The 26,727-nt window shown below is 46.7% G+C and overlaps 1 protein-coding gene across 4 annotated transcripts in view; it reads left to right on the top strand.

Moving 5' to 3' along the window:
- Positions 1-26,161, top strand: part of LOC119296160 (paladin-like) — a 26,988-nt gene extending 827 nt beyond the window's left edge. Inside the window, exons 2-21 of one of the 4 annotated variants that reach the window (XR_005144945.1) lie at positions 272-403; positions 968-1,039; positions 1,423-1,493; positions 1,570-1,669; positions 1,748-1,846; positions 2,136-2,262; positions 2,512-2,645; positions 2,727-2,786; positions 2,871-3,103; positions 8,399-8,828; positions 9,467-9,790; positions 9,907-10,512; positions 10,596-10,769; positions 13,703-13,933; positions 14,001-14,284; positions 14,373-14,651; positions 14,812-14,940; positions 17,954-18,076; positions 18,192-18,343; positions 18,439-25,783. Coding sequence is in view for 3 of the 4 variants with exons in the window: in XM_037574546.1 (XP_037430443.1) it covers positions 272-403; positions 968-1,039; positions 1,423-1,493; positions 1,570-1,669; positions 1,748-1,846; positions 2,136-2,262; positions 2,512-2,645; positions 2,727-2,786; positions 2,871-3,103; positions 8,399-8,828; positions 9,467-9,790; positions 9,907-10,512; positions 10,596-10,769; positions 13,703-13,933; positions 14,001-14,284; positions 14,373-14,651; positions 14,812-14,940; positions 25,790-25,922 (3,618 nt within the window). In the remaining variant the exon portion in view is untranslated. The other 3 variants (XM_037574547.1, XM_037574548.1, XM_037574546.1) reach the window with 3 other exon arrangements.
- The last annotated feature ends 566 nt before the right edge of the window (positions 26,162-26,727 follow it).

The following is a 26,727-nucleotide window of genomic DNA, read 5'->3' as shown; positions in this document are numbered from 1 at the left end:
CCAAAAAAAAAACCCAAAGGACCTGCTTTTTAGCGTTGCCATGCTTTCTTAGCTGTCTGTTTGTCACGTACGTATCTCATCATAATGTAGGCTTTGAGTTTCAAACAGTGCTTTTGTGCTTTTGCAATAATCTAGCTTCCTTTTTGACGGGATTCTGTGAATTCAACGTGATGCCTAGGTTTTCAGCATCCTTCAAATCTATTCCATATGTTCGGTCTTCATGCTTTACAAAGGTGCCATGTCATCTACTCATTATCACCATTTTTTTCAGGCAGGATCACTGCGTGTTCACGGTGTTGCAATGCCGACAATGGAAGGAATTGTGAATGTGCTAAATCATATTGGGGCACAAAAGAAGGGAAAGCAAACCCGAGTTCTATGGCATAGTCTTCGAGAGGAACCAGTAAGATAGCTAATTACCATATTAGAGTCTTTGTGCAAAATATGCAAAACACAATGCTTATCACTTTGAAAACTATGGAAATTTACAATGAGCAAACAATGGATGCTCAACTGACCAGAATATCAAGTTGCAACTCTCACTGAATAGATGCAAATAAATAGAGAGTGGTAGGGAAGAGGTCTTTCCACGAACATTAAACATGTTATCTAATGTCTATACATATGATAGAAGCTATTTTTCTGTTATATGTTTAATATCTGTACAAAATCTATATGTTCCATTAATCGTGTCTCTATATCTTTTCCATAGAGGCCTTTGACTTCAATTTTTTGGTTTATCTGAGACACATGTCTAAACCATATGTACTTTTCAAAATTTGTGGTTTATCTGAGACACATATAGTTCCATTAAACTATATGTTTTAGCAGCATTTTGCTTAAATTTGAAATTTCAGTGGAGTGTCTCTTGAACAGGTTATATTATATACCATGTATGCTCTAACTCATATGTTATGTCTTTTGTTATCACATCTAGTAATATGTGTTTTTCCACTAATATTACAAGGTTATCTATATCAATGGTCGCCCTTTTGTTCTACGAGATGCCGAAAGACCCTTCTCAAACCTTGAATATACGGTTTGCTTCGACACCTGACTTTGATAATTATTTTGCGTGCATTTTATGATAATTTATGGTTTCCCAAATTTACTGGTTATGTTACAATCTCATTAATGTCTTATATTGGAGATAGTTGTCCTGGTAAACTTCCACAGTGGAAGTTATGACACAAATGTCCTTATACCAATGCTATTGCTTTATTTAAAGAGATTGTGATGTTTTGGTGCAGAGGTGTTAACTATAGCTTCTTAGGGATTCCTGTCGATTTGGGTATTTCCAGTTACACGTAGGCTATACAGTTGAGCCATCCCATCGAAGATACCTTGTTGATGTCCATATAGCTTCCATTTCATTTTCCTTCTAACTAATATTAATCCTTGACTTTTGCTAATATATTATAGGGAATCAACCGGGAGAGAGTCGAGCAGATGGAGTTTCGTTTGAAAGAAGATATTCTTCAGGAAGCTTCAAGGTACATTACTAGCAAGATAAACTACTTCTCTGTTTACTTCGAGCAGATTTTTATAATGCAATATTTGATGGTGCAGATATGGGAATAAGATCCTAGTTACTGATGAGCTGCCGAATGGTCAGATGGTGGACCAGTGGGAGTCAGTGATGTCTGATACAGTTAAGACTCCACTTGAGGTAACTCCATGGTTGATGATTTAGAACATACCTCTTACCTCTCCTTGGTATTTTTGAGAAAACTTAATTCATCTGCAGGTCTATGAGGAGTTACAACATCAAGGATACCTTGTTGATTACGAGCGTGTTCCTATAACTGATGAAAAAGCTCCGAAAGAAGGGGATTTTGATAACCTGGTTAGTTTTATATGCCGCCGTTAGGTTCTCCACCTAACTTCTCGTCCCAATGTCTTCACTATATTAAATTGAACCTTCACTCGTCCAGGTTGCCTGTCTACCACGAGATCTGTGTGCTAGTCACACTATTTCTTTATGCTTTAACTTTCAACTCTTTTGACACAGTTAGTAGGAAATACATTTAGCAGGGATTGCATTCTCTGCAGACAATCAGCTATTGCAATAATAAAAATACTGAGATTGGAAAGTATGTTACATATAATTAAATTTCCTTTGATGTGTCTAACAGGTACATCGAATCTCTCAAGTTGATATGGAGACTGAAATTGTATTCAATTGTCAAATGGGGAGGGGACGGACTACTACCGGCATGGTCATATCTACGTTAGTTTACCTAAATCGGATAGGAGCTTCAGGTGAGCACCGTTGTTACCAGTTTGTTATATAGAACTGGTCAAGAAATATAATGCTCCACATGCACAATTATATGATTGTCAAGTGTTTTGAATTTTCACGAGATTATTTAGTATTTATATACTGATGGCAACTGAAAGCCTGCTTGATGTGTACTTGTCTGACTATATGGTTATCACATTATGCGCTTATAGTTTACGCCTATACTTGGATTTTCAGATATTTAACGTGTGCGGTGCTTTCTGCTGCAGGTATCCCAAGGACAAGTTCAATTGGGAAGGTTTTCTATGCTGGAAATGATGTAGATGACTACAGTCCTAGCTCAGAAGAAGCAATTCTCAGAGGAGAATATGCTGTCATTAGGAGCTTAGTCCGAGTTCTGGAGGCAATAATCTGAATATGTTCAACTGTTCTCCTTTTAACTTAGTTTCTCTCAGTAGTGACTTTGTGTCTGATATTTATGCAGGGTGGTGTTGAAGGCAAAAGACAAGTGGACAAAGTTATTGATAAATGTGACTCTATGCAGGTATGCCGTTTTATGTCCTGATAATTCAATTCACACAACCTTATCAAATTGTTTCATGTTTGTGCTTGCTGTCCTTGTGAACAGAACCTGAGAGAAGCTATTGCGACCTACCGCAATAGCACTCTTCGGCAACCTGATGAGATGAAACGGGAGGCATCACTTTCCTTCTTTGTGGAGTACTTGGAACGTTATTACTTCCTCATATGTTTTGCTGTCTATGTACATTCGGTGAGCTCCGCTCACCAAGCAACATCTTCAGGAGTTCATTTTTCTGACTGGATGAGAGCAAGACCTGAACTGTACAGTATTCTTCGAAGGTGAGCCATGGTACTTTCGCATACGAATGCCAACAGTTCATAGCTTGTAAGAGTGTATCTGGCTCAAACTTTGTTTCCTTTGAGACACAAGACAAGTCTTAATTTTTTACCTTCCTTGTTGTTCCACTTCATTGAATAGTAGGCTGAATGTGGATATCCAAAGAACTGCTATCTGCTTACTTTAGTGCATTTTTTCTTTGTAATTGTTTTCTTTTGTAGTTTATTTGGAATGATTGCTAGGTCGCGCTGACATTTCTACTAGGCAGTCCCCATGTTCAAGACATTGGTGCTTGAGTGTCGAGTCATGTAGTAACTATGTCTCCTATCAAACAGTTAATGCCATGTCAGTTTACATACATTTTTTCCTCAAGTTATTGTCTTGCTATAAGAATGAATGCCAATGGTTAATTGGCATCAATAAAGAATGAATGCCAGACACTCAAGTTTAATAACTGAACACAGCTCCATCACCCTGCTATATTTAATGAGTTTTATGCAGCATTGCCATTTTGAATAAATACATAACTACAACTTGTTGAATTTTGGTAACCCAGTTTGTGATTTACATCAAGTGAAATTTGTTAGGAAATATGCAACTGATACTATTGAGAGGCCAAAGCCAGCAGGCCCACCAGCGGCCTAAGCAAGCCGATCTAGCACGGGCCTGGAGAATAGCACGCACGCCTGCCGATCTAACGATTTAGCAGGCACACACACACTGCATGGATCACGCGACCCTGACGCAGTCAACGCACGCAAGCCTGCGGTGGTGGAGCACGGAAACCGGCGGCCGGCGGCCGATCTTGGGCGGGAACCAGGCGCCGCGGACGACAGCCTGGGCGGGAACAGGTGGCCGGCGGCCAAATTTGGAGGAGAGCCGGCGATCTCAGCGGCACACGATCTGGACGAAGCCTGCGGTGGAACTGGAAGCCGCCGGCTGATCTTGGGGGAACCGGGCGCCGTGGACGGCAGCCTGGGCGGGAAGCGGTGCCAGCGGCCAAACTTCGACGAGAGCCGGCGATCTCTGAGCTGGGCGGCGCACGATCTGGACGTGCAGGGAAGCCGTGAAGAATCCACAGACCGGTAACTTGGGTCTGCTGGCGTTGACGAGACAGGAGCAGCAGCTGGTGGGGAGAGAAGGAGCAGCTAGCCGGGAGAGGAGAGCACCGGCGTCCAACGGGGAAGGGAGGTGTAGCAGCGGCCGGTGAAGAAAACAATGGCGGCGCAAAATTGGACCGAGAGCACGAGTTGTGCGTGCGGTAAAAAAACCCTAAGCTCTAATACCATGTTAGGAAATATGCAACTGATATTATTGAGAGACCAAAAGCCAGCATATATACACATACATGAGGATGCCAAAAGGCTACAAGAGGATGCCAAGAGACTAGAATGTAAAAGGTCAAAAAACATCACTAATATAACTCTTAACAAAATTGATAGGTACAGGTAAAAAGGTTAACATCTTGTACACTCTTCTGGCATTTCACAGATGCTTTGTTATATCCCACCTTCCCACTCATTCTCGCAGCTTCTCACGTGTTCTGACCAAGTCATATGATATCTTAAACACACAATAATGTCTGCCAAACACCATATTGATCTAACTCGAAACATAAATCATAGCAAGAATGCTAGAGGAAAAAACAAACTAGTATATACTCCCTCCGTCCCATAATGTAAGACGTTCTTGTATCCACAAGGGTGACCACCAGACCACATGCGCGATTTGTATTTTGCAGCTCAGTTATTCTTTAGGTCATGACATGTAAGTATCTGAATAATTATCACAACTGTAATTTGCCATTCAAATTCTGTGCTTCTTTAGTCCATGGCCTATATTTGAAGAATTATCTTTATTGTCAGAATTAAATGGAACTATTTAGTTTCTTACCAGGGCTTGCAATTACTTAATGGTAACTGCTTGGTTAACTGGTTTCTCCAGTTTCCATGTAGATTACCTACCCCAGCCCACCACCAATCTGCCGCAATTGCATGCATGATTGGCGCCACATTCCTTGATGGTTATATTCTACTTATCAAAGTGTTAAAATAAAATGAAATGTGCTAATTCAATTCTGGTCCAGTTTTGTGCTAAAAAAGCTTTCGGCATAAAATTGTAATCATAATTGTTCCAAATATCGGCCAGTTAATCGGCATCTCGGTCAGTTAGTCACTACTTGGTGGGTCACCGAATAGCTGATTAACTGATTTATTGGCCGATTAACTGGAAAATTTGCCTATTTATCTCTACTGAGCACGCGACCAATATGGTACCAGTTACCGATATCCTGAACACTGGATCATATATCAATATGATCCATTATAACGTTACATTAGTGATCCTCCCCAGCTCACAGATAATAAATTAATAATTTAGGGCCTGTAGCCGCTTCTGTAACATCTTTGCACTTCAGTTTAAGAGCATTTCAGAATTCCATAGGAGCATTCATTGCAGTTAGCCCTAGCTCACAATGCAACTTTTGTGTTTTGTTCACATGGGCCATTACTAATGTGACATAGAAGGAAGAACAAACAAGCCTATATTGCCATGATAAACTATCCGCATGCCGCCAATCTGTGTACTTTATCTCTCACTGTAAATGTTAGGAGCTTGGGCCCTACCTGGCCTGAACCGTAGGTTGTAGGGGTGGGAGGCTGGTCGGCGAGGAGATGGGCGGCGGCGTCGGCGCCGTAGTTGCGCGGGAGAAGGCGGGGCTGAGAGGGAGATGGCGCAGGGGAGGAGGCTAGGGTTAGATCTCCCGGCTCCCTAAGGAAGCCGAGCAAATATGATTGTGTCTTGCTTGATTAGATTGATACATCTCCTCTCCTTATATAGAGAGGTTTACTTGACTCCCAAGCCCCTAATAACGATAATTGGGCTAAGCCCCTAATAACGATAAGATAGAATGGGCCACAACTAACTGGGCTAAGCCCCTAACATGCCGGTCATAACATTTCTCCCTGCCTGCACAAACAGCTCGTCCTCGAGCTGGAAGGTGGGGAAGCGCTTGCGGAACTCCTCGAGGTGATCAACCGTCACCAAACACCTCCGCGGCAGCTGGGGCGGGCAGGTCGCCGAGCCTGGCGGCGGCGTCCTCCTCAATGTAGTCCGCAGCCTCCAGGTAGAAGAGTCGCGGGCAAACGTGTCCGGGCGCATAGGGCTCGTTGCAGTTGAAGCACAACCCTTGGCAGTGACGCTCGAGTTGCTCGGCCGGGGTGAGCCGGCGGAACGGGAGCGCCGCGGTCGCGGCGAGGGGTGTCGCGAAAGCCTGAGCAGGACGACCCTGCACGGGAACGTCCGGCCAGGGTGGCGGCCCAGCGGCCCGGGACGGTGACGCCTCCTGGATGGCCACCGCACGGCGCTCGAACGCGCGGGCGTAGTACATGGCCGTCTGGAGGTCCTGGGGTCCCTGCAGCTCCACGTCCATGCGGATATGATCCGGCAGACCGCCGACGAAGAGCTCAGCCTGCTGGCGAGCCGTCACGCCGGGCGCGTGGCACGCCAGGGCCTGAAAGCGGTCGGTGAAGTCCTGCACCGTAGGGGTGAAGGGAAGATGGCCCAACTCCGCTAGCCGGCTCCCGCGTATCGGCGGCCCGAAGCGAAGGAGGCACAGCTCGCGAAAATGCTCCCATGGAGGCATGCCGCCCTCGTCCTGCTCGAGAGCATAATACCAAGTCTGTGCGGCGCCTCGGAGGTGATATGAAGCGAGCCAGGTGCGATCCGACGCGAGCGTGCGTTGCCCCCGGAAGAACTGGTCACACTGATTAAGCCAGTTGAGGGGGTCCTCGGTGCCGTCGGTGACGAAGGCGAGCTTGGCGAAGCGCGGCGCCGTCTAGGTATGACCACCGTGGTGGTACGGCGCCGTCTGGGTATGACCGCCATGGGGGTATGGCTCGACGGTGCGGAGCAGTGGTGCCCGGTCGGTGATCACAGGGCCCCCCCGTGGAACTGCGTCGCGTCGAGGCCAACGTAGGGACCCGCGGAACTGGAGGACCCGCCGTACTGCGCCTGCTGTGACGGCACGTGCGGCGGGCCTGAGGCCATCGTGTAGACCGGCTGAGATGACGACTAGGTCAACCAAGCCGGTAGCAGGGACGGCGAGGGCGGGAACCGGACCTGGTGGAGCGGGACTTCCGCCGGCGCGGTCGATGCGGGGCCGGAGCTGACCGGCGGTGGCTGCTGCAGCTGCAGCGGCTGCTGCGGTGGAGCGTCGGCTGCCACTGCAGCCAAGGCTGGGCGGTGGTGGCGATGGATGGTAGCTGCAGCGGCCCGGCTTGCGCGGCGGCGGCGATGTGCGCTGTAGGCGCGCGGGAGCCGACGCCGGCCACTGTGGCCACTGCGGGGCGGCGGCGGGCTGCGGCGGCAGCTGCAGCCGGGGCTGCAGCGTCCCACCGAACGCCGCAGATGCCCTTGGATGCGGCGAGTACCACGGCAGGGCCGGCAGCCCGGTGGCGGCGGTCGGCGGCAGGGGCGGTGGCGGCCCGTAGGAGCTGGCCAGGTACAGCCGGATCCCCTGGACGGCTGTGACGATGTCGTTGAGGACCCCGGTGATCTCCTCCGGGGTGTAGGCGGCAGCCGGTGGTGCGGTGGAGGGCGCCGGCATCTGGGCGGTGGCGGCGCCAGAGGATGCGACCAGCGGCGCGGACGGGGAGGGCAGCAGCGCGGTGGAGATGGCCAGTGGCGCGGTGGTGCCGGTCGGCAGCGGAAGCAACGGGGTGGGTGGCGGAGAAGACATGATCGGAACTGAGCTACCTGATACCAAACCATTAGGAGCTTGGGCCCTACCTGGCCTGAACCGTAGGTTGTAGGGGTGGGAGGCTGGTTGGCGAGGAGATGGGCGCCGGCGGTGGCGCATCAGCGCCGTAGTTGTGCGGGAGAAGGCGGCGGCTGAGAGGGAGATGGCGCAGGGGAGGAGGCTAGGGTTAGATCTCCCGGCTCCCTAAGGAAGCCGAGCAATATGATTGCTTCTTGCTTGATTAGATTGATACATCTCCTCTCCTTGTATAGAGAGGTTTACTTGACTCCGAAGCCCCTAATAACGATAATTGGGCTAAGCCCCTAATAACGATAAGATAGACTGGGCCACAACTAACTGGGCTAAGCCCCTAACATGCCGGTCATAACAGTAAAACATTAGTAAGGACGCTTTCTGTTGACAGTTAATATTCGAGAACACCATATTAAAAATACTATTTATAATAGTGCCAGCAAAAAGTGTTTAATTTTCTGTTTATGGGTTCTTGTTGCATTATTTGACATAACCTGAAAGTCATTTCATATTTCAATATATTCAGGCTGCTGAGGAGAGATCCAATGGGCGCTCTTGGTTATTCAAGCTCAAAACCCACTCTTCCAAAAATTATTGAATCTGCTGACGGGCGCCCACATGAGATGGATGTTGTTGCTGCCATGAGGAATGGAGAAGTTCTTGGACGTCAAACTGTTTTAAAAAGTGATCACTGTCCAGGGTGTCACAATCTTAATTTGCCTGAAAGAGTTGACGGTGCACCTAATTTCCGGGAAATTCCGGGGTTTTCAGTCTATGGTGTTGCAAATCCTACTGTTGATGGCATTCGGGCTGTTATTCAGCGAGTTAGTACAAGCAAGGGAAACCGGCCGATACTCTGGCATAATATGAGAGAAGAGCCCGTCATTTATATACATGGAAAGCCTTTTGTGCTACGAGAAGTAGAAAGACCGTACAAGAATATGCTGGAGTACACGGTATGTTCCATTTTCAGTTGCCTCTATGGATTTATGACAGATAGTTGGTGCTATGATTTGTAGTGTTAGTATAAACAAAATAACTTCATATGGAATTTTATATGCAATTTCCATGCATTGCTTCTCCAACATGACTTCATTTTCTCTCTGAATAGTAATGTGCACTAACCGCACAAGTTATAGCACTTAACGTGATGATTAATTTGAATCCACAACTAAGTTATCTTTATTTCTGCATATGCTTTTGTACAAGTACTGAGGTTGAAGGTGCTGTCAGGTGTCCAAAGGCCTTGTGCTGATACTATTTGTCTGAAAAAAATCTGCTCATTTATTCAGACCATTAAAATGTGAACTTGTCAATTATAATGTCTAAACATGTTCAGTACTCGAATAAACTACTTGTTGTGGCTTGTGGGGCTTGGTTCACATTGGGTTGATCAGCTCTCATATGTTGCGTAGCCTTCTCTAGGCTGACCTGTCCCTCAAGACTCAGACTGTATCTCAGCATTCTAATCACACCTAAACTAATTAGTCTAGTATAGTAGCATTTTCATTGAATGTGATATGTGATATGCTATCCTGTACTTTCCGTGAGGAACATTTAGTGGTCTAAATCAGATAAAATGCACTGATATCAGGGGATTGGTCGTGATAGAGTTGAGCGTATGGAAGCTCGGTTGAAGGAGGATATTTTACGAGAAGCAGAACGGTATGATGGGGCAATAATGGTTATTCATGAAACCGACAATGGTGAGATCTTTGATGCATGGGAAAATGTCAATAATGAAGCTGTTCTGACTCCACTGGAGGTATACAAATGTTTGGACTCTGAAGGCCTTCCAATCAAATATGCACGAGTGCCCATTACCGATGGTAAGGCCCCCAAAAGTTCAGATTTTGATACGGTAGCCTTTAATGTCGCAGCTGCTTGCAAGGATGCTGCTCTTGTATTCAACTGCCAGGTACTACAACTTATCTCTTTGCTGGGCAAGAATTCTATACTTGTTATTTGAGAAAAGTATTGGCTCTTCATATCATAGGCTTCAAAAACTTAGATTTTAACATTGTGGTCTTATAGATGGGCAGGGGCAGAACAACTACTGGTACTGTGATTGCTTGCCTGCTCAGACTTCGAATCAATCACGGCAGACCTATTGGAATGCCAGCCATCCAAAATAATCATGAAGATACAACTGATGCCGATTACTCAAGCGGAGAAGAAACAATGGACCACAATGGTCACTTGAATTCAGAATCATGGAAACCTCACACTTTGACAGAGCTACACCCTAGATTTGACATTAATGACATCCTTCTGTTGCGAAAGATTACAAGGCTATTTGACAATGGGATTGAGTGTAGACAGATTTTAGATACTGTTATTGACAAGTGTTCAGCTTTGCAGAACATTCGCCAAGCTGTTTTGCAATACACAAAGGTGATTAATCAACAAAATCTGGAGCCAAGAGTTAGGAGAGTCGCATTAAATCGTGGTGCTGAATATTTGGAGAGGTACCTGAAATTAATTGCATTCTCAGCATACCTCGGGAGTGAAGCATTTGATGGTTTCTGCGGGCAAGGAGAAACAAAGATCTCATTTAAAAATTGGCTGCAACAGCGTCCGGAGATCCAAACCATGAAATGGAGCATAAGACTGCGACCTGGGCGTTTTTTCACTGTACCTGTAAATATCTTCCTCTTCTCTCCAAAGCTTCATTTGGGCACTTTGGAGGCATGATGTTACTAAAAACTATTTGCCATCTGCAGGATGAGCATAAAGCAACATGTCAACCTCTGCAAAGTGATGTAACGATGGAGGCCATCGTGAAAGCCCGTAATGGTTCTGTTCTGGGAAAGGGATCCATACTCAAAATGTATTTCTTTCCTGGGCAGAGAAGGTCAAGCAGCATGAACTTCCGTGGTACACCACATGTTATCAAGGTATCTAACTGTGCAACTAACCAATGTGAACTCCATATTTGCTCGCTAGATGTATATACAGTTCTATCATTATTATCCTTATTTATTTCTGTGAGTTAAACCTTCTATGTTATTCAAACATTCTGACCCATAAGGGTAGCTAAACTTAGTGTAAGAATTCAGGCTTCTATTGTAAAATTTATCTTACTAGTTCACACCATGTGCAGTGCTCTATTAGGACCGCAAACCGTGTCTTAGATGCAAGGGATTCCTCGGTTGGTGTGGATGGCGGCACCATTCTTGTCCAGCTTCCCCAAGCTCATGATGCTGTTGCGGAGCAGAGGAATGTAGTAGACACCCATTAAGACCTTGTGCGCACCCAACTTGTCAATGAAAGCGACCGAGCTGCAGCCTTGGACGCTCACAACCAAGCATCCCCGAACGTGACGGAGCCAACCGCTGAGTGATCGAGCTTGGAGAAGACCTCCCGTGGCCTGTCATGTGGTTGGTTGGCTCTATATCGAGGTACCACCCCTCCAGATGCTCGATTGTCCGTAGTTTCGAGGAATGCCTTTGCCCGTGGCCCCTCCTGTTGCATGCCCTCGTCGTCCTCATGGGCTTGGGTGAGGTGTGCCCTTGCCTTACCTGGATTTGCGGCAGTCCTTTGCCCAATGCTCAAGGCGCTGTAGTTGCGGCATCTCTCATGCTCGTCATCCTAGGTGCCCTCTTGGCAGCGGGCATGTTGCTTATTTTCTTTTGCACGCCATGGGGCATCACCACCCACTGCTCGGCTTAGGGAGTCCCGGAGGTTCCCTCTCCGTCCTGCCTTTCCTTCATCCGGGTGAGCCACTGCTCCTTAGTGAAGTAGAGGTGTAGAGTTTGCCGCTAAACATGATTGGCTGATTCAACTCGGGTGACGGCTAGTTGTAATTAATATCCCTCGTAATCTATGCATCCTCTCGTTTGACTCTCTCATGCAACCCCCTTTAACTTCTTGGCTCCCTTTCCCATGCATTCACATCTCAATCCTCCCATTCTCATGCATGCACAATTAAATGTTTCTTCCAATTGTGTTTTTGAGGGCACACGATAGGCTTGTTTTCACAACCTCAAACTTAACGCTAGCCTATCACAGTGCGTCTTGGTCGTGGTGCAGCTCCTCCTATGCACCTGGACGGAGAGTAATGGTCATCAACAGCCTTGAGCTGTTCGTCACCTCTTCAATTGAGAGCAACAGCATCGAGGAAACTCTTGATTGGCAACACAGTTTGCTAGGGGAACGACGCGTAGCAGCTTCTCAATGCCCTCTGTTTGTCGACGTGATCGGCATGGATGGTCAGCGAACTCATGAGGCCGGAGAGGAAGAGCGCAAAGTTTTCAGCTCTCTCCCTGTTGTGGAAAGTGAGCAGCTCCCATTTCTGGCCAACTTCTGCACCGGGGACTTCGTGGACTTGCGGATGCGATTTTTGCTGATGTGAATCGCATGGATCACCTCCCAAGCTTCTGTGGTTGTTCTCTTGACCGTCAGGGTGCGGATCATCTCCAGTTGCTCGACACTGAGGATGCCCTCAACCACCGTACGGTCTACTTGTTGGGCAGCGTCACCAAATTCGACGGCAGTCCTCATAGTTGTTCCGATTCGGCTGTGGCCGCCAACTTCTTTTTTCACATGTTGGATAACCACGTCCGGTATGTCATGGTGTTGCCCGCACCTTGGCTGCATGGAAGTGGAACGACAATGATAGGCGTGCTGCTATGGGCTTGTGACTGACGGTGGATCTAACATCGTCTTGGATCAAAATCTTGCGTTGTTGAGGTATAGACGCCACGAGTAGGCAAAACTAGTTAGTTCATAAAGTAAAACTGGAGACGATGTTAACCATGCTAGAGCTGCTGTCGATATCACGGAAGCTCTTGGTTCCCAAATCTTCCATAGGTTAGAAAAATCGAAGGCCAAATGGAGACATCCAAATCGCTTTGGGTAGGCCAGTCCCAAGATGGTTGATATCGTTACCTTGATTGATGCTAATGCACAGCCGCAACCTAGAAGTCAGGTGGCAATTGATGAAGATGTGTGCGCAACCTTCTAACTTGTGTCCACACCTAGGGCAGGCGGCGTTGGAGGCTTTGTGTTGACGGAGCAAGTTATCCTTTGATTTAGCCGTTTATAGAATAAGGGCCAAGTAAAGACATTGATCTTGTTTGGAACGCTTGAGGCCCAAATGTAGTCCGGGTCTTTATGATCATCATGAAGTAAAAGGTTGTATGCATGCTTGGTGGAGAAGGCTACTAGTTTTGCTAATAGCCATCACTTGTGTTAATGCTACTTCCACTTTCTGAGAAGAATTTCCTAAAAGTTATGTTCATTTCTGCCATAGGTCTTGGCGACAACGTAACTTGAACTTCTATAACTATAACTGTAACAGACCCCTTAAGACAATGCTTTTGTTGGAATCACCATATTTCAAATGATAGTCAGTGTCACTAATTAGTACTCCCTCCTCCCAAAATAAGTGACTCAACTTTGTACTAGCTTTAGTACAAAGTTAGTACAAAGTTGAGTCACTTATTTTGGGACGGAGGGAGTAATACTAATAATGATTGCTATTACATCATCTGTCTCGTTGGTCAATATAGAACAACAACAATAACAACAAAGCCTTTCAGTCCCGAACAAGTTGGGTAGGCTAGAAATGAAACCCATAAGATTTCGAAACCAAGTCATGGTTCTGGCATGTGGATAGCTAACTTCCACGCACCCTTGTCCATGGCTAGTTCTTTGGTGATATTCCAGTCCTTCAGATCCCTCTTTATGGACTCCTCGCATGTCAAGTTGGGTCTACCCCGACCTCTCTTTACATTATCAGCACCTTTATTTGTTCGCTAAGTTCATTTTAGAAATATATGGCTACTTATATTCTAAAAATACTGAATTTTAACCATGTCAACCTTAGGTGGATGGATACCCTGTGTATAGCATGGCAACACCAACTGTTGATGGAGCTAGAGAAGTTCTGTCGTATTTGGGCTGTAAGGATACAACTGGAAGAGACATTATTCAGAAGGTGGTCATCACGGATCTTAGGGAGGAAGTGGTAGTTTACATCAAGGGAACACCGTTTGTTTTGAGAGAGTTAGATCAACCTGTTGATACACTGAAGCATGTGGGCATAAGTGGCCCAATGGTGAGTAGCTCCTCCAATATTCGCCCGTTCGTTTCTTTTGGCAATCCTTAAAGTCTATCGTATGCAGGTAGAGAACATAGAGGCAAGGCTGAAGGAGGATATACTTTCTGAAGTTAAACAGCTAGAAGGTCGGCTGCTTCTGCATCAAGAAGAATTTAACACAGCCACAAATCAATGCAGTGTATTAGGTTATTGGGAGCACATAGATCTGGAGGACGTAATGACACCGGCTGAAGTGTACAGCACATTGAGGGATCAGGGGTATTGTATTGACTACAAAAGGATACCTCTGACCAGGGAAAGAGAAGCATTAGCTGCTGATGTTGATTCAATACAATCATCAATCAATGAGTATGCACCCTTATCCAAAAATTCATATAACTTGATGACTTCTGTTGCTCAACTGCGGGACATAAGAATCACTGTTGCTTCTTTACAGATCTTCTAGGTACTATCTCTTTGTTTCACACACGGGATATGGTGGTGTTGCTTATGCAATGGCCATTACATGCCTGAGACTTGGTGCAGATGCAAAGTTTGTCATGGAACAAACAGCAGAAACACACTTCGTATCAAGTTCTCTTACAAAAAGTGTACCTGTGAAAACCTTCACTGACATAGCCCTCAGGCAGGGGGACTACCGTGACATACTAAACCTTACTAGAGCACTGATACATGGTCCTAAAAGCAAAGAAGAGGTTGACAAAGTTATTGACAGGTATTATAGCATAAGATGTGGCGTTTACTTAAGCTACGCTTCAATATGAATTTTTTAAATTGTAGTTGTGCAGTACCTGGAAAGTTACTAAGTTAGCAGTTGATGTACCCCATGTTATGATGGTTCAGCATTTTTTTAAGTACTGATTTCTCCTATGAAGATGTGTTGGTGCTGGGGATTTGCGGGAGGATATTTTGCAATACAGGAAGGCATTGCGAGATTGTTCACATGATGATGATGATGATGAGGCACGGTCATATCTCATGGATATGGGGACTAAAGCTTTGAGGTATGTATAATTTGATTTAACTCGAGGGGTTTTCTGTCACATGACACTCTTTTATTCCTAACATCTTAAGTTCTTCATACTTGATATAATATATTCAAGACGAAGTGCATGCTTTTATTTTATCTGATTATAGAAGAATATATTAACTTACCTCACATCACTGAAGTTTATTTTTGAGCGTCACTAAACATCAGTAAAGTATTATTTCATAGGTATATCGCTTGGTATAGCATTGACAGTACATGTATTCCATTTTGCTCTGTGGATACCTTAAGGAAGCGTAATAGGACATTGAGTGTTTCCTTACTTTGCGACACTTGACATTGCTATTAAAATTAGGCAAAAATGGTCCATACAACAATGAAGCAACTAATTTTAGAAATGCCACTGAGAACACCCAATTGACTGCCATGTGAAACAGCGGTTGTTTACAATTTGCAACATATCACTGGCAAGATCAAGGAGGTTCTATTCAGGTAGAAATGATCATTTATGTTAGAAAAGGTACAAATGATTTTTCTTCTAAGAATTAGTACAAGAAATCATTTTCCTTCAAAAGAGAACCATTGAATTGATGATTTATTTTGTTTGTAAATGACACTGTTGCGGTTAGTGATACACCAATACACTATACAAGGGCTTGCACTTTAGAGTGGAATATATTTTTGAATTTGCCGCCACGCGGTGCTCCTATGTGCCAAGAGTATTGCCATTAGATATCCACTAGCAACATTTTATCTTCTATACTAATTGGGCTAGTGGCAACAAGTTGAGTTGACTATCCATGGCTGGAGTCACCTGACGCGTTTGGCATTAGAAAAATGTTTTGGTGCTACTTTTGGAATAATGCAAGTGATCATTTGCACTCATGCCAAACCTTACGGCCTTGAGAGTGAAGAGAACTCGTTTTGAAGGCAAGAGTGAGCGCATGAGACCAAACCTTACCCTCCCTCCCACATTGGCCACTCTGTTGGATGTCCACCTCCCGCCGACCGCCACTTTGGCCCTGAGGGTCACTCCCCTTCCCAACCCCCACTTCCGAGCTCCCCTTTCTGTAACCATGGACCACTTGTCCAGCGGTAGCCCTGAACAGCAACACGTCCGTGAGGATCGTTGGGGCGGCAGCTTGGACTCGTCTAATGAAGATTCGCGGCGCTCGTAGCACGGTGTCGTTAATGGGAAGGCCATGGCGGTGGAGGTTGCCGAGTCTCAATGTGTGTGTTAGGGCCCTCGCTCGGAGGGTCACGTGGTGGACTCTGACAATGGCTTTGATGAGTTGGATGACCCAAACGAGGATGAAGACATGGGTGTGGAGCAGCCCAAGAGCAAGCGTTGAGATGGTGGTCGTCGCGGTAGCAAGCGCAGGTTGGCGGTGACAGGTGAAGGTCGCCACCCCGCCTTTGATAGACCGTGCCTGCTCTATATGGACCCTAACCACTGCATCGCCGACTGTACGACAGAGCCGACATGGCAGTTTTTCGGCTCACCGGCTGGTGTCTGCACGCAACTAGGATCACCAGGGAGGACTTCTTCATGGTGCAATCGGATGATCCGTCATTGTCACAACATTGGCAGGCTGTTTGAGCTCGTCATGCCGCTGAACGTCAAGACCCATGTCTCGCTGTTTATCCATGTGGCCCTGATGGTTGATTACCATTGTTCGCCCATGCGGTCAGACTTTGGTTGGTCACGAGGTGCTTCAAGTACACGCTAGGGAGACTAGATTCGCTATCGTCGACCTGCGGCGGTGTTGCCTTCGCTCCGGGCACCTCTAATGATTGATTAGGCTAGTCCTGCTTGAGATAGGTGGCGTCATGGAAGATGTCGCCACCTCCGCCAATGGAAGACTATAGGAGCATGGATGATTTGCATGCTTTGTTCGACAAGGCCGAGTAGGAGGGTCTCCTATCTCATCTGGGTTATTGCGTCCTGAGAGACTATCTTTATATGTTGATGATGTGATTGTGCTCATCCAGGCTTGTACGGACGAGGCTTATGCCGTTAATTACCTTCTTGATATGTTTGGTAGGGCCTCTGGCCTCCGATGTAATATGAGCAACAGTTCTTTGTCTCCCATCGTGCCGAGGAAATTAGTGACATCATGTGTTGCAAAATCTGCCCTCTGCTCGTCAAGTATCTTGGTCTCCCGTTGAGTCTCAAGAAAGTATGTAAGGAAGAACTCCAGAAGTTAATTGATATTATCAGGAACAAATTGGTAGCACGGCAGACGGGTTTTCTCATCCAGGGTGGTTGTTGCTAATGAGTAATTGAGTATCGGTACTAGTCTAGAAGTCCTTATCATGCTATGTTTCTTTGTACCCCAAGTCTTGCGTACTATATATTTGCCCCTTGGGCTATGCAGTAGAGATGAGTTGCATCCATAACATTGTATTGGAGCCTAGGTATTTCTTTTAGCACAGCAACTCATGCTTCCCCTATCCAATCTTGCACCGCCGTTGCTTTCTATTCCTCGGCTGTCTCTGCTTTTCTCTACTCGCACGTTCGCGTTTTGCTCATCTCCTCTGAGCAACCGCCATGTTTGGTCAACAGCCGTTGCTCCTGTCTGCTCGTAATGACGGATTGTGCTGCGCCCCACTGATTTCCCACCGGATCCGGCTGTCGTGAAGGTTGTCGCTGCTGGTCAACTCTACCACGCCGGATCCCGCCGCCCTGAAGGTTGCCGCTGCCCCAGTCAACTCTGCCATGCCGGATCCCGTCGCCTAGAAGGTCGCCGCCGCCCCAGTCAACTCTCCCATGCCAGATCCACCGCCCCGAAGGTCGCCGCTGCCCCACCGCTCCATTCAACTCTGTGTCGCCGGATTTTGCTTGGATCCCTCCCGATTTCCGCCCGTGTACACCGTCCCCTGCCAGATCCCGCCCGTCCGCCGTCACTTGCTAGATGCCCGTATTTGCCCAACTTTGTCCGGATTTCAGCGCCTCTTGCCTGATTTCATAGCATCGGAGGCATCTCGCTTGGGGCTTCCTTGCTCATTCGGCTTGCTTGTTTTGCCAGGTTGACTCGGCTGGGTCTCGTTCGGCTGGATCAGACCTTCTCGCTTGGGTCGCTGCTTCCTCTCATTAGTTTGGGCTGAACCGATTGCTTGGTGTTTAAAGAAAAGATTATATAAAAAAGCAGGTACAACTCCTGTGTCATCGGGCTATGTCGTCATTCCTCGTTGCTCGGTTATTTCTGATTGTACTAACTACACCGAGTTCGTTGCCTTCTTTCACATTCATATGCGTGGCATTAGTTTCTGGTGAGGTCTCCTGTCCGCCGCATCCAGTTCTTCCTGTGGCTCCTACTCCGCCAACATCACAGGCTATTGCTGCGGATGCTCCTCAAGCTGCTAAGGACGCTGCTAAGCTTGCTGATGAGACTGCGGATCATGCTTATGAGCAGCAGGTTTTGGCCTCGCTACCGTCTTCGAGATGTGGAAATGTTTTTGCCAGCGCTAGCAGCCCTTTGGTGATGCGTTATACCTGTTTGTGGTTTGCCAGGAGCATGCTCTTCAGCAGGGTGACTCCATTGTTGATGATTCCTACGCATAGAGTTCTGCTATCTAGCGCCGGCTTGACTCTCTTCACTGCTGGTTGTCCTACTTGCCAGTGTTGCCAGGCTGTGTGGCCAGACTTGGAGTTTCATCGTGTCTACGAGTTCTTGTCTCAACTTCATAAGGAGTTTGAGCCATGGCGGTGGCATGCTGAGTTGTTTGCTCGTGGCTGTATTTCATGAGATACGGGCGGAGGAGACTCGCCTTTGTGGGGCAGGTTTACTTGATGTTCCCTCTGTGCTTGAGCTCTTTCTACGCCGTCTGCTACACCGTTGTTTTTCCGCTCCAGTGCTCCGCCACTCCACTCTTGGTGGCGAGGATCGCTCTCGTACTCATTGTGGCTACTACAGGGATGGTCACCTCGAGCCTGATTGGTTCTTGAAGAAGCGACATCTACGCCAGGCACGCATAACAACTTCAGAGATTTGTCCTTGACTCAGCAGGATATTGTGCGACTTAAGCGTCTGGTTGCAACTTCGGGTTCTAAATCAATAGATTATATCGGTCTTGCTGCTGACTCTTCTAGCTCAGAGAAACCACCCTCTTCACAGTTAGGAGCACAACACAAGAGCTCTGCTTGGTTTTGGCCTTCGTCTCTATGATTTTTCTTTCACGCCATCGCATCTATAGTCTAGTATGTGCTATCTAGTTTTCTATATTTTCGCTGCGTCCACCAAGTCTGTTGCTCTTTTTCGTGTTTCTCATGTCATGCGAGTCCACGATACCTTTATCCGTCAGCCTTTTGTCCTTGTCCTTTCTATAGGATTTTTGTGGCCTCCTTTTGGATTGTCGATCTACACCCATTCTCTTGCCGCCGAGCTTCTTTCGCCGCCGGTTTTCTTGGGCTATGAGTTTTTGCACAATGTTTCATTCTCTTGATGTACCATTTTCTTTTGACAACCCATCTTCTCTTGTATCTTCTACCGATGCGGTGTCTTCCTTTGATGCGGCATCTTCTTTGTTATTTATCCCCTTTGGCTTGACTCAACAGGTTATTAAGACTCTAAATGCTATGACAAAACTGTCAGGACATAATTTAAGGAGTATTAGTATTGTCTAGGAGTCCTTATTAGGCTATGTTTCCTTCCTTGTACCCCAAGTCTTGTGTACTATATACTCCCTCCGTTCCTAAATATAAGTCTTTTTAGAGATTTCAATAAGAACTACATATGGATGTATATAGACATATTTTAGAGTGTAGATCCTCTCATTTTGCTCCGTATGTATGTCAGTACTAGCGCACTTACAGCAGTCATCAAGCAAAGGACAAGGAAGATCAGCGCCAAGAAGAAAGTAGAGAAAATGAGCATGTGATTCAAATCGAGTGTTGGGCTGAAAGGGTAGCGTGTGTAAGTGTGGGCCATGGGCCGGCCCAGTCATGTAAGTGAGTCGTGCGTATATAAGCAATGGTCGACTACTGTAGCAAGGCATCGATGATATAAAATTTATTCTGAACCTCTCGTTCTCTCTTATCCTCTCTGTATCGTCTTCTACCTTCCGACCTTCCCTCTCTGCCTCCGATCTAGATCCGCCTCCTCTACCAGACTTAGGTCGCCGGAGAGATCCTGCCGTCCCTAGGGCTTGACAATCTGGTATCATAGCCGTCGCTCCGCTCGGGCCCAACTTTTTTCCCGAATCGTACCTACCAAATCCGAGGCGACGGTCGTGGATCCCCTCGGGTTGATCTGCATAATTCCCGACCTGAGGTGTTGATTTGGGAACGAATCGCGACCACGACGACAATCAAGCTGAACCCGCAGACGCGCTTCCTCGTGTACGAGATGGAGGCGCTACAGGAGCAGATATTACAGGAGTTCGCCGAGCTGCCGCGGCGCAGAGCAAGCTCACGGTCGTCGACGGCATCTGCGCACAGCTCGAGGCTCTCGACGCCAAGCTCACAGAGCAGTCCGCCCGTCTCGACCAGGTTCAGGTGAAGGTAAATCTCTTGTGTGACACGCTGGGAAAGGTTCAGCAGGAACAGGCACATGTTGCACAGCTGGGGAAGCAACCGATGCACCCAGGAATTGGAGAGAGTTCATCCCCCACAACATCAAAGGTGCCGGACGGCTCACTAGGTGCCATGCCGGGTCTTTCACAACGGGCGCCCCTGCGTTTTTCTCAGCAGAGTGCTTACCATACCATACATGGGAACAGTTTTGTGTAGCAGTTCTGCAGGAATTTGATGTCAACATCCACAGGGAAAGGATGAAGGAGTTGATGTTGCTTAACAAGGGGGCACAGTGGAGGAATACAAGCAACAGTTTCAGCAACTTGTATATCACATCAGGCTATACGAGCCCACCATCAGCAATACTTTCCTGGTCACTCGCTTTGTCATGGGGTTGAAGGAGGAACTGTGCTTGACTGTGGAAATGCAACTTCCAGCAACGGTTCAGTTGGCTGCTATGTATGCTACAGTGCAAGAGGGGCTGGTGCATCAGCAGAAGTCTCTAAAGTCCACCTATCAAAAAAATTCAGTTCCAAGGAATGATAACAGACATAATTTTGTTCCTATTGAATTATGGAAAGCCAAGCAACTGAAGGATTATTGGCGTGCAAATGGACTATGTTATGGGTGTGGAGAGAAATATGTGCCAGGTCATGCATGTAAACCACCAACTGCTCCTGCAGCTCAACTGAAAGCAGCAGAGTTAGTGGACCCTCATGAACTCATATCAGATGCTGTGTTGGATGCACTAGTGGACAATTATCAGGAAGAATGTGCCACAATCTCGGACACAGTTCTGTCTGGGGCCTCACACCCTAAAACCATACAATTGAGAGCTCTGATAGGAAATCAGGTGGTGCTGATACTCATTGACTCTGGTAGTACTCACACCTTTGTGGATCAAGCACTCTTGGACAGAGTTTCGGTGCCTGCACAGAAAATGCAGAAACCCATGCAAGTAAAAGTAGCAAATGAAGGTCTGGTGGACTGTACCAAGTTTGTGCCTAAGCTAACTTGGTGGATTCAAGGGCATAGTTTTTCAAGTGCCATGCAAAGGATATGATATCATCTTAGGTATGGATTGGCTGGAACAGTGGGGAGTGATGTAGTGTCATTGGGCTGGGAAGTGGATTCAGTTTGAATATCAGCAACAAACTGTGAGATTGCAGGGAGTACTACCTGCTAAAGCAGAACCTATTAAGGAGGTCTCTGTGGAGCAATTGAGAAAATGGGAAAAAGGAAATGACATCTGGGCAACTGCTATGTTGCATCATATTGTGGTTAGTCCACAATCCCAAATACCTGAAGAAGTTCAGCAAGTTCTACAAGCAAACAAAGCTGCTTTCAATGATCCTAAAACATTGCCTCCACAAAGAGATTTTGATCATGAAATACCTCTAGTACCTGGTGCAGTTCCTGTCAACTGCAGGCCCTACAGATACTCACCTCAGCAAAAAGATGAAATTGAGCGACAAGTAGCTGAAATGCTACAGGCAGGGCTCATTACCCCCAGTTTAAGCCCTTTTGCGTCTCCTGTGTTGTCAGTCAAGAAAAAGGATGGCACCTAGAGATTTTGTGTGGATTACTGGAGATTGAATGAGGTAACTATCAAAAACAAATTTCCACTGCCTGTGATTGATGAGTTGTTGGATGAACTAGGAGGAGCTAAATGGTTTTTCAAACTGGACCTTAGGTCAGGTTACCACCAAATTAGAATGGCTGAAGCAGATGAATTTAAAACAGCTTTTAAAACCCACAATGGCCAGTATCAGTTCAAAGTAGTGCCATTTGGATTGTCAACAGCTCCTGCTACCTTTTAGTGCTTCATGAACTACATATTCAAGGGCTCTAACAGAAAGTTTGTGTTAATTTTCATGGATGATATCTTGGTTTTCAGTGGAACTTTGGAAGAACATGTCACTCACTTGCAATCAGTATTTGACATACTGAAGGAAAACCAGTTGTTTGTAAAGGAAAGCAAGTGCTCTTTTGCACAACAGTCCATGGAGTATTTGGGCCACATAATTTCTGACAAGGGAGTAAGTACTGATCCTGCAAAAACTGCTGCAATGTTGGACTGGCCAACTCACACCAATGTGACTGAACTGAGGGGTTTTCTGGGTCTCACTGGATACTACAGAAAATTTGTGCAAAACTATGGTTTACTGGCCAAGCCACTCACTACACTGCTCAAAAAACAGTCCTTCCAATGGTTAGAGACAGCTGATACAGCCTTTCAGTTGCTCAAGCAAGCTATGGCCATAACACCTGTGTTAGCACTTCCAGATTTCACCAAAACCTTCACCATAGAGACAGATGCTTGCAATACTGGCATTGGTGCAGTACTCACACAAGCAGGGCGTCCTGTAGCTTATTACAGCAAAGCTCTAGGGGTGAACTGTCAGAAGGTGTCCATCTATGAGAAAGAGTTTTTGGCTATCATGATGGCCATTGACAGGTGGAGGTCTTACCTGTCTAGAGCTCCCTTTTTGATCAAAACAGACCACCTGAGTGTGCCACCTAGGAGATCAGAACTTAACTTCTGATCTGCAAAGGAAAGCAAGGACCAATTCTAGTGGGACTGGATTTCTCCATCCAGTACAAGAGGGGTGTCGAAAATACAGCTGCAGATGCTTTGTCTAGAGTGGCACACCTGTTTTCAGTACAAGCAGCACTGAAGGAACAGTTAGCCGGAGCGCAGAGCAAATACAAACAGTATGCGGATCGTAAGAGGATTGACAGACAGTTTACTGAAGGAGAGATGGTCTATTTGCGGTTGCAACCGTATGCCCAATCGTCAGTGGTCAATCGTCCTTGTCCTAAACTGGCCATGAAATACATTGGTCCCTTCAAGATTCTCATCAAGATCGGACAGGCAGCTTACTGGCTGGAGCTGCCGCGAGGAAGTATGGTTCACCCGGTCTTCCACGTCTCTCAATTGAAGGAGCACATCCCTGACCACACTCCAGTTTTCAGTACATTGCCAGCACCACTGGACTTGTCTGATCCAGCCATGCAACCAAAGGAGATCATTGATCATCGCTTGGTCAAGAAAGGGAATGCCGCTCATCAGCAGGTACTAGTTAAGTGGACAAAGTTTCCTGCAACGGAGGCTACATGGGAAGACTACCAAGTGCTCCGCAACCGCTACCCAATTGCACCAGCATGGGGACAAGCTGGCTCTTCAGGGGAGGGTACTGTCGGTACTAGCGCACTTACAACAGTCATCAAGCAGAGGACAAGGAAGATCAGCGCCAAGAAGAAAGCAGAGGAAACGAGCGGGTGATTCAAATCGGGTGTTGGGCCGCAAGGGTAGCGTGTGTAAGTGTGGGCCATGGGCCGGCCCAGTCATGTAAGTGAGCCGTGCGTATATAAGCAATGCTCGACTACTCTAGCAAGGCATCGATGATATGAAATTTATTCTGAACCTCTCGTTCTCTCTTATCCTCTTTGAATCGTCTTCTACCTTCCGACCTCCCCTTCTCTGCCTCTGACCTAGATCCACCTCCTCTACCAGACTCCGGTCGCCGGAGAGATCCGACCGTCCCTAGGGCGTGACAATGTAGTTCGCATTGAATCTCTACAAAGACTTATATTTAGGAACGGAGGGAGTATTTATTAGGCTATGTATCCTTGTACTCCAAGTCTTGTGTACTATATATTTGCCCCTTGGGCTATGCAATAGAGATAAGTTGCACCCATAATGGTTGTCTTATCCTTGTGCAAGCCATGCTCACCACACCGCTGCACCCATCTTTCATTTTATCTCTGTTGATCCCCCCACCGTGGGACTTCAGGGCTATTGACAAGATTCGTAGAGTCTTCTTTCAGAAAGGAACCGATGCCTTTGCGGGTGGGCATTGTTTGGTCAGTTGGAAGGTGATCTGCAGGACAAAGTGAGCCGGTGGCCTCAACATGCTTGACCTGTAAATCATGTGTAGAGCCTTCAATCTGCGCTGGGAGTGGAGGTTGCATATGGCCGCTGACATTCCTTGGCTTTACTACAGCGCCTCACTGGAGGTTTAAGAAAAGGATCTATTCAATGCTGCAGCAAAGGTTGTGGTTGGCAACGGCGAACACACCTACTTCTGATGCGATAAGTGGCTGGATGGTGTTTCCTTGGACATGGTCGCACCGGAGATTGTCGACCTGATCACCCCCTCAACTAGAGCGTGCAGAAAGGTGTCGAGGCCTTGCTTGATCCGGCTTGGTTAAAAGACATAAGGGGCACCTTAACATCCGTGCTTATCTTCAATTACTCGAGCTCTGGGAAAGAGTTTGCAGTTTAATCTCCACCCGGAGCACAAAGATAGCTGGTCATGATCATCGGAGCCTAGCGGTAATTTCTTGGTCATGTCCGTCTATGCAGCACACTTTGCCGCTTCCTCTAGGAGCAGCTTCGATGAGACCATTTGGAGGGCTAAAGCCCCGCTCAAGTGCAAGCTCCACTTTGCCAATCGCCTTGCCAAGAGAGATCTCCCTCATAACAAGCAATTTGCCATGTGCAGTTTCGTGCCTGAGGACTGCAGTCATCTCTTCGCCGGCTGCACCGTCACCAATATAATTTGGAACTCCATCCTCCAATGGGCTAACTTACAGGCGTTTGTCCCCACCATGGACCAGGGCCTCGTGTCATGGTGGATCTCTGCTAGGGAAGCTTACCACGGCAAGGACAGGAAGAGGCTTGATTGTCGTGGTAGAAAGGAATGTTTGTGTTTTTTAAAGTACTTTATTGTGATCTGCGCCATAACTTGGTATTATAATTTGCATAAACCACACAGTTATATAAAGTAAACTATGATGTTACTTAAGTTGTATCTGCAAGTTTTGTGGGTGCTTCTACTGCCTACTTCATGCCAATAGGTTATTTTATATAAGTGTCGCCGACTTACTACAAAGTTATAAGCAAAGTTAGTATAACTTTGTAGTAAATCGGCGACACTTATTTTTAGGACGGAGGGAGTACTATTTTATGACATCCAAGAATGTGATCACTTTCGGACTCTGTTCTAGCTTTCTGTTTGGTTAGTAAGTGTTGCATGGTCTCCGTAACTAAATCTAAGATGTTTTTGAACTGCAAGAACTTTTTATATTTAGTAACAGAGGTAGTACTAAATAACATGCAGTAGTAGCAGTTGTGACAGGGGAATTCGGAATTGACCAGTGTGGAAGCTATTTTTGTTTGCATTGTTTTGACTTTTAACATATCCTAGACATGCATAGTTGAATTTAATATATTTAGCTAGTACTCCCTCTGTCTCAAAATATAAGACGTCTTTTGACACTGGAGTACATGTTTTTAAAATGTTGGCCTTAATAGTTTTCTTACTCTAAACTAATGCAATTGCAGGCGTTACTTCTTTCTGATAACATTTAGGTCCTACGTCCATTGTACATCCTTGCATGAAGTAACATTTGCGTCATGGATGGAGGCTAGGCCTGAACTCGGCCACCTCTGCGATAACTTAAAGCTGGATAGATAAAATATACCTTGGTCATTATTTTGGAGCCCGGGGTGTCTTGGGACTGGTGGACCGTGGACTCACCATTTCTGGACCTGAGAAGGTGGTACTAAAAGCGATGAGTAAGGAGTAAAGATAATTTGGAGGGAGTATGTATTGGCAAGAGGGGCATTGTATTGGACTTGCTTCTGCTAATTTACAGCGGCAAGCATGTATGTGTATATATTTATATATTGTCAAGCTTAAGTTGGACTAGGACAGTACAGTTGAGCTTTCCGATCTACTCCCTCTGTGCGGACGTTTTTTGACACTTCAAAAAACGTCTCATTATGAGATGGAGGGAGTACATGTTTTCCACTGCTTCCAAATTATATTCATCATTTAGATGCATGGCCTTATTCTTGTGCTCAACAAATCTGGATTTTAGGAGCTCTTCCTGTACTTTTTTATATGCTCCTTGGGCAATAGTTATGGATCACTTGTACTGGAAAGACAGGATGAGCTCCTGCGATCCGCGCCGGCCACCGTCCCCTCCCCCTCCCCGCCCCTTGTGCTTGCTCCGGTGCTTCGGTGGGCTGACCTCTTGCCTGCTCCGACCAGGGATGCGCTCGCGTCTCGTGGCGCTCCTCGACGGCTGCGGCCTTTGCCGGCTCGGCCGGAGTCCCTCTTCGCAGCCCGGTCGCTCCTCTGGCGTGCTCCCCGCCCCTCCTGCGCACCTTCCCATTTCGGTTGTTTATTGTGTCATTTGGTTCGTTGGCCATCCGTTTCTCGCCCACTCCTGGCCCGCTCCCCCGCCGGCGCTGGCGCCGGCAGCGGTGGGGGTGGC

This window comes from Triticum dicoccoides, chromosome 4B (genome assembly GCF_002162155.2).
Source record: "Triticum dicoccoides isolate Atlit2015 ecotype Zavitan chromosome 4B, WEW_v2.0, whole genome shotgun sequence".
Taxonomy (NCBI): domain Eukaryota; kingdom Viridiplantae; phylum Streptophyta; class Magnoliopsida; order Poales; family Poaceae; genus Triticum; species Triticum dicoccoides.
Note: the sequence above shows the minus strand (reverse complement) of the source record. Positions and strands in the feature narration are given on the sequence as shown.